Source organism: Amphiura filiformis, chromosome 5 (assembly GCF_039555335.1).
Source record: "Amphiura filiformis chromosome 5, Afil_fr2py, whole genome shotgun sequence".
NCBI classification, from domain to species: domain Eukaryota; kingdom Metazoa; phylum Echinodermata; class Ophiuroidea; order Amphilepidida; family Amphiuridae; genus Amphiura; species Amphiura filiformis.
Genome location: NC_092632.1, coordinates 74,129,063 through 74,137,374, shown reverse-complemented (window position 1 = coordinate 74,137,374; position 8,312 = coordinate 74,129,063). Strand labels below are relative to the sequence as shown.

The 8,312-nt window shown below is 36.2% G+C and overlaps 1 protein-coding gene across 1 annotated transcript; it reads right to left on the bottom strand.

Annotated features, from left to right (window-relative positions):
* Nucleotides 1-2,734: 2,734 nt before the first annotated feature.
* On the bottom strand, nucleotides 2,735-7,465 carry LOC140153690 (uncharacterized). The gene is made up of 3 exons (XM_072176514.1): nucleotides 6,970-7,465; nucleotides 5,281-5,582; nucleotides 2,735-4,213 (listed from the first exon to the last, which is right to left on the bottom strand). The coding sequence occupies exons 1-3, from the start codon at nucleotides 7,244-7,246 to the stop codon at nucleotides 3,782-3,784; spliced, it is 1,011 nt and encodes a 336-aa protein (XP_072032615.1). The 5' UTR covers nucleotides 7,247-7,465; the 3' UTR covers nucleotides 2,735-3,781.
* Between the last annotated feature and the right edge of the window lie 847 nt (nucleotides 7,466-8,312).

Genomic DNA, 8,312 nt, shown 5'->3' with positions numbered 1-8,312 from the left:
AATGCATTTTTTAGAAAGTATTTATAAAATTTATAAACAATGTATTATTTAAGGAATCGTATAGCAACGTTTGCACAGTATTTTTGTGGGACCTGAGAGCACATTACGATTAGACACACCAAATTGGATTCTGAAGACAAGGAATGTCCTTCTGATATCAAATAACTTTGATTTTTTTTTAATTCGCGATATAGGCTTAATACAAATTTAATGGCAAATGGTTAAAAATCGATCCCTTTAGTTCACTCAAGTACTTCGTGACCATGTATAAATATCACCGGGTTAATAGTTGCAGGTTATTGTATTTATTTAGCATTTTTATCAGGAATCAAGATTTGACCTTTTTATCCACTGATTTTATTTGTCTGCCCAAAAGTACAAGTTTTAATGCTATAAATTCGATTTAGTCCTTTGCTTATAAGCTACTTACGAACATAATGCTAAACTCAAACTGACATACCATTCCAGAAAAGCTAAACAACCATTTTCATGAAACCACAAGCCTATTGTTAATGCACCAGGCAATTTGAAGTTCTTGTGTGCAGCATTAACTTTAAAAAACACTACATTTAACATTTTGAGGTCTTATTTATAAAGAGCAAATATATATAAACAAATAGAAAAATAAATAATGTGAAGAAATCCATATACCTGGCAAAATTGGGCTGCCATTCACGGGGACGCGAATAGTTTTTGCTGAAGCATAAAATGGTATTTACTTGCTTACTATTACTTACGGACTACCCTTTTGGTCTGAAAATAGTCTAGGACTATAGAGCAAGGGGTTTTAAAAAATGGTTGAGTTTAACACCCATGTCAACCAATCTTTGATACCATGGGGTGTTAATAATAGACCCATTCGATCATCTAGTGGACTAAAAACTCAAAATGCTTCGATCTTGTTGAAAGATGTATCAAATTACTCGCCTAATGACAAGGATTTAAAAATGTATAGTTTGTACTACGACCTATCGTTATTGAGTTATTCTACAATAAAAATTCCTTTAAAAAAGGAATGGGCGCCCAACTGTTTGGATAATTTTTTTTTTCTGTTTAAAACAATAATGTAATATTAGCATAGAAAGAAGTCCATTAATTTTGTATTTTAAACAAAGAATATACGCACAACATTTTATCCCGAACATGTCAGAAAACAATAATCAAATCAAATCCAAGCAAATTGTGGTTTTATTTCTAAGCTGGGCATACTTTTAAGCAAAACAGTTGCGAAGTAAATCTAGCAAGACCGAAATTAGACGCTCTTTGCAAAGTCAAGCCAAACAAGAGAAATGTGTCTGATTGGGGAAGGTGTTCTGACAATCCAAATATAAACTTAGTCCACCTCAAATGACCTGTAACAATTTGTGATTGACATTACTTAATTCACCTCGGATGACTTTGATCTGACATTCAACTTTTTCGTTCTTACACCAATCATATCCATAACAATTTAACTCTTACAACTTCCTGTCAACTCTCTAATTTAAAACTCTAAATTTCTGTCTGTTTGCCTTTTCTGTCTACAGTTTGTTACAATTATTATGATAAGCAAACATTGCTGGGTAGATAACAGGATTTAGTTATTTACTTAATCCAATCATGGAGGTAGTATAGCTACAACCAGAGAAGATGAGTCATCTTCTCTGCTACAACCTTGGCGAAAAATGTTGCCACACCTGAGCGTTAATTGGCCAACATCCTTCCCCGCTCCCCTATTGCAATGTTGATTTGGACAAAATCGTCATCATTTCTACATTACAGTCTCCCAACATTGGAAAATGGGGGTGGGGGGGTGGGGAAGGGGCGAGTGTAATCTGAATGTGCATTTGCAACTATTATACAAAATAATACGGAACTATCCCATATTTAGCTTCGATTGCGTGCTTTTAACACCAGAACGTGCTGGTGTGGCCCTGGTGTGGCAACGAATTTCCGCCAGAGTTGTAGTAGGCTTACTACCTCCATGATCCAATCATGGCAATAACGTCAATTTTGGTCTTCAGTGTTTTAAAATACAACAATGTAGAACATGTATAATTAATATGCCGTGTTGTTTGCATACAGTTTTCCGCCCAATTGTGCCACCATATTGCAACTTTGGCAATAACCGCTATATAGATTCTATGGTAATTAGCAAACAAAAGCCATCAGTAGAGTCCTCGTTAATTGATTTTATCACTATGGACCACAATAGTCTCATCCCAATGGCATAGTCCAATAACCTCAATTACATAATCATAGTGCAAAATTTGACCTCAAGTTGCAGAGTATGAGTTTGTGTATGGTTTTTTTTTTTAATAAATGAGTTTGTGTACCCAAATTTTCAAAGGATGAAAGTAGGCCTACAAATGTATTAGGGCTTAAGAACTGTTCCCATGATAGATGAGCATGTTGTGGACGGGGTTGTGGATCCTAGTGTATGGTCAGATGTCACCGTCGCGTCTATCGGGTTTCTAAGGCACACGGTAAACTGGTTGAACCCATACAAAGGTCAGGATTTATTTGGTGTTTTTATAAATCCTAATTTTGTATTTTAAACAAAGAATATACGCTCACCATTTTATCCTGTGCATATCAGAAAACAATAATAAAATAAAATCCAAGCAAATTGTGGTTTTATTTCTGAGCTGGGCATAATTTTAGCAAAACAATTGCGAAGTCAATCTAGCAAGAGTGAAATTAGAAGCTTTTCACAAAGAATCACAAAGTCATGCCTATATTTTGGCGCCAAAAACCTCATTTTTAGTACATTGGATCAAAATTTTAGCTTACTCCGATTTGGGCAATTTGTAGCAAATTGTTTGTGTAGCTAAATAAATTCAGAAAAAGTATAGTTTTGCCTATATCTACTGTGTTCACTTACTGAGATGGAGTGCAAACAGGGTCAAACGGTTGATCTCCGACTTCTTTTGCACATAACAAGTAAAGTAAACAATTTAGAAGGTACATGTAAGTTCTATACCGTTTCTTAATACTTATATCAAGATGAGCAATTTGCCACCATTTTTTCCAAATCGGAGTAAGTTGAAATTTTGACTCCTGTATATTGTGCCTAAAAATGAGGTTTTTGCAGAATAACTCAATAACGATAGGTTGTAGATAGTACAAACTATACATTTTTTAATCCTTGTCCATTATGATTATTGATCAACGCAATCGGTAGAGGAGCACTTTTTGTTCGCGGTCAATGAAACGAGTAGGTCTGTACATTAAATTATCGTCAACACAAAGTGCTCCAGGAGCACTATAGCTTTGTTGCTGTTAGGTGGGGGGGGGGGGGTTACGAGTGTGAAAACTCAATTGTGCTAGTAGGTTTGTACAATGCAGTTATTATTTGTGGAGTGATGAAGGGGAATGTGGTTTTAGTTTTTGAGTATTTCAAGAATGTTTGACAGTCTAGGTAAATCGGGTTTTGTCCTCATCAGCTTGCATCGCATATTGATGAAGCCTACATTTCCCATATGCTCACGTCTTTTACCAAATACATTTCACACCAGGGCCCGCGACATTTAATATGTAGCCTTTTGTAATACATGGACACCAATAATGATGATTATTTCATAAACATACATACAAACATACACATAATACCAAAAAAGGATGAATACCAACTAAGTTTTGGCGGAGAGATCTTGTAATTTTTTTGTCATACCAAGCAAACCAAGGAAATATTTGCAATGTCCAAGGAGAAAGCTTGTAGTCGCCTGCTCCGCAGCCGACTGATGATGATTGCAATGTCCAGCATGCGACACTATGTCAAATAAAAGTTCTGCCTTTAAATTCAACTGTTTTCTGTTCCACTTTTGCTCTTTTCACGCGGTAATGCCTCTAATAGTGGAATATTAAAGTTTTGCTTTGCGGCTGCTTTTAATGCAGACAAGTTCAAAATTGCATCACTAACAAGTTTTTCCTTTCCATATTTTCCACACCCGTGCATTTTGAAAAGCAGTTCTAAGATCGGAAGTTCTTCTTTCGGTAATTGACGAAAACGGAATAGTTCTCTAAAGACTAGATCGTCAACGGGTCGAATGCGCGTTTTGCTACTTTGCTGTTTCTTGGGGCGTAGGGAAAGACGGACTCTATAGTTGTTGAAGCCACCCTGTTGCTTATTAGGCAGGTCAGAAGCTTTCATAATGGCAACTTTCAACCGACCACCGGCTTCGTCGTACTCGAGATTGACCTCTAAATGTCCAATAACTTTAGGTTGTTGGTCCTGAAAACAATCATAGAAAATCATGATGAGTTAATTATGCTCACATGCCGCTTTTGTAAATTGTTGGGTGGGGTTGTGGATGTGGAGCGGGTGTGTGTGTATAATGTTTACATGGTAAGCATATCGTTTCATTGAGCAAAAAGCAGGTTTAAGTACATTTTTGTACAACCTAAAATGGTTCTTGAGCTGTCCTGTATGTGAATTCTTAAATGGTTCTATAAAGAACAGAAAAGGGTTCTGGAAAGGTTATAGAAAGAACCATTTTAGAAAAGGGTTCTGGAAAAGGCAGAAAGAACTAATTTGTGGTTCTTTCAATTTACAAGAACCATTTCTCTTGAAGGTTCTTCATACAGCATAGCCAAGAACCCTTTCAAAGTCTTTGTTTGTTTGTTTGTTTGTTTAAACGGTCACTCCTTGTGAAGACGCACATGGATCTTTGATGAGACCTGGCTCAAACAAAATGTTTCAAACCAGGCTAAAAGCTATACGCATGCTGGAAAGAAAGGAGAGAAACAGATGCGATGCGAAGAAAAGTTAGTTATGTTAGTTTAGCCCCTCACGCTAGACTTATAGACCTTTGATGTTTTCAGTATGATAGTCTAAAGGTTGTACATGTATAAGGTATAATAATTATATAGTAAATTTTCGAAAATGCCTCCCCCAATAGCAGATCGTGTCACATATACACGTAGATTGACAATTTGAAAGTGTAATTCTGCACGGAGGCCCGTGCGCAGGAAAGTCTACGTTGGTTAGCAATAGAAAGGGCAGATGACCTGATCTGATCTGATCTGATAACAAATTGTAGCACACATTGGCTCTGAAGATGGCACTCGCTAGAGTTCCGAAAGCTCAGCCTTCTAAAAAGGACTTCTCTAGGGAAAGATTAAACTTCACCCATGTTTACCGACCTAGAGTACCAAGTAATTTCAAATTGTAGCACACATTGTAGCACTTGTACTTTTTACATATGTAACAATGAGAGGGATACTTTTTTTTTTAACTGACAAATATCACGATGCATTATCAAATAATATTAGTAAGGTCAAACATTTTCCCAAGCATACCGTTTTCTTTTCCCCGTCTGTTACAGTTGTGGCATGGCCCAGTAATTTCTGAGTCGATTGCAGTGTAGACATCGTATCGTTCGTGTTGTCTGTTGTATTACTACTGTCACCAGATCCGATTGGCAATTGCTCATCGAGACTGGTCTCTATCTCTATTTCCACTTCTTGTTCGTAGACATATTTCTCATCTGATGGTGTGGATTCGTCATGATTTTGCTTTGTCTCTAGCGGAGGAGATTCTTTATGGTTTCCTAACGCTGCACCATCCATGTCCACTAACACGACAGCGTCTAATTCCATACCTTTAGTTGAAAACAGTGAAACAAATTAAGTGTTTTGTTTTTAATTTTTATAACATGTAAATATGTGAACACATACCAAAATGTAACTACCCGCGCGTCGCTTAAGGGGGTACTATACCCCTGCACAATTTTGTGCCTATTTTTGCATTTTTCTCAAAAATTATAGCGCATTGGTAACAAGTAAGATATGTATATATTATAGGGGCAAGGACTACAACTACTGCACTGGAAATTTCATTTCAGCATAGACAACAGTTGTGGAGTTACAGTCAAAAATGAGGGGAAACCAATATTTGATAAATAAATCAATAACTACTTGCCTTGAATTGCTGAATTTTCAGTACAGTAGTTGTAGTCCTTGCCCCTATAATATACATATCTTACTTGTCACCAATGCGCTATAAATTTTGAGAAAAAAGCAAAAATAGGCACAAATTGGCCAGGTGTAGAACCCCTTAACGAATGACTATTTTCAAAACGGTTGGTCGTTGTGGTTAGCTAAAGTTGGAATATGCAGTCGAAGCAGAATTTATATCTGCGCATTTATTTTTTAATATGACATGTGTTGTAATAGTCCCAATATTGATATTGCGGCGTTCATTTAAATGCAAGTAACCCACGATTTGAAAGTTGTAACAAAGTCCTATTGCCTTGTAATCAGTATTCATGCATGGGAGGAAATGTTTTCGGCTCCAAACGCATGCCAAAAAGTAATCCCCCCCCCCCATGAATGAATGACCATTAATTGCAAAAGAGTTGATCGAATGCCAAATTTGGGATATGCAGTCGAAACAGAGTACCCCAAAACCGTGCATGGATTTGCCACGGTTTCGGGCAAATCAATAGATCAACAGAAGAACAAAGCGACAAAAAACAACAACCACCAAACAAAAGTATACTTCATGACTATGACTTCAGCTGTATCGATAATAAATGTATCGATGTATATACATGTATAGGCCTATACATTATTACTTATACTTTATTTTTAAATACATTTTTAAGTATAGTACTATTAAAATAGTACTACTGAATGCCAAAGGTTTTTGGTAGAATTTGTTTTAATCATGGTACGTCCATATACGGTCCGTAACGGTATAAATTTGAGACCATAATGGTCTCAGCTATAAATAAAATCACCATTCAGTTGTTGTTGGTTTTTTTTGTATGCTTAAAAATATATGGACGGCAGTTAATATACATTTAAATACAGTTTTCGTACCATATGGTAGGCCTACTCGATCCCGGAGTCTACTACTAGTACTAGTAGTACTTCTACAAGCTAGTGTATTTTCTTTTCTGATAATTTTAAATACCGATGATCATTCATAATGATATGATGTGAATACTTTCAAAATTAATCATATTACACATTTAGCATACATACCTGTTGATGGGTCCATACTGTCGTTTTCAGCACCTTCTTGTGGATGATAATTTCCCGAATCACCGTCATCTATTGGCTGAGCCCCTTTTGAACCATTCTCAGATGCAACTGGAAGATCTTCTGGATTTAAATCATGTTTCAAAGGTGGTCCATACGGAGCGTCTGCCTCTGTTGGTGCTGGAGTATTCGGCCTGGACAATTTAAGCAATGTTTTCTTTGCACCGGCTTGTGGACTGGACGAGAACAGCGGAAACGCCAGTAAACAATCGAAACACATGATACCAATCGATTAAGTCGCCTACGGTAGCGTAAAGAATAGTCTCGCCCCTGTAGATTTCTTAAAACTTCCAAGGCAAAGTAACCACTGCATGCACTGTTTCCACTGACTCACTTCATGAGTCAGCTGCATATAACATGTTTCCTAACCAAATGTAAACCAACGAATAAAACCGTGACAAAAGTGACTGGATCAACGTAACGGCTCAAAATTTTAATGCTATAGAATCCGATCCAGGACAAAGAAAAAATTTCAGAATTATTAACATAACAACACAGTGCATTTTTGGTGCCAATAACCCGTGAAAAGTAAGAAGTTAACGAAGCGTGCGATAATTTCAGTCGATATAAAACCGATCAAGTATATCTCCCTATGTTTTTATAAGGCCGAGTAAAAAATAAAACATGTTTCTCGTCCCCTCACGCTTCCTTTTATGAGGCCATTTCAAATTTATTTTCATTGTTTGAAATTCAGTTATAACTTTTGAAAGATGTCTAGGATGTTGAAATGCTTTTTATAGCCTTACTAATGTGCAAGAAACACTTCTGCTGGTTATGTGATCATTAGGTGTAAATAAATAAAATTTAAAAGGCCTACTTTTTCAGGCATTATACGTTAAATATAGGGTACAATGTGGGTATTTACACCTATTTTTCGATACAAAAATTTACAAAATACAAAATAAAAGCCAGTCGTCCTCTTTTTTTAACCCTTTTTTTTAAAAAACCCGGGCGAGAAATAATGTTTTTATTTTTACTCGGCCTGAAAAAATCATGCATGTACTTCAAGTCTTAAATGTATTTAAATGTATGGAAAGATAGGAAAACATTTGAGTTGAGTTTTATAATGTCAGAAATCTTTCCTGTAAAAGTTGTGTTTCATCAGAACGTTAGACGTATACTCTATTTGAAATCCCTCTATTCATATCTTCAGTAGATAGCACACGGTGCGCATGTATATGTATGTTTATAAAGTAATTGCAAGGAACTTTCTAGTTCATTAATTCAGGGACTCATAACAAGTTATCAGAAAATTGAAAAGGAGTGTTAGGCCTAATACTTTTTGG

Bases quoted from the DNA above. Each gene is read 5' to 3' on its own strand.
- LOC140153690 (XM_072176514.1), bottom strand. From the start codon at position 7,246: ATGTGTTTCGATTGTTTACTGGCGTTTCCGCTGTTCTCGTCCAGTCCA. The intron at 5,583-6,969 runs GTATGTATGCTA...TTTCAACTAAAG, and splicing joins CAGTATGGACCCATCAACAG to GTATGGAATTAGACGCTGTC. The intron at 4,214-5,280 runs GTATGCTTGGGA...GATTGTTTTCAG, and splicing joins CAGACGGGGAAAAGAAAACG to GACCAACAACCTAAAGTTAT.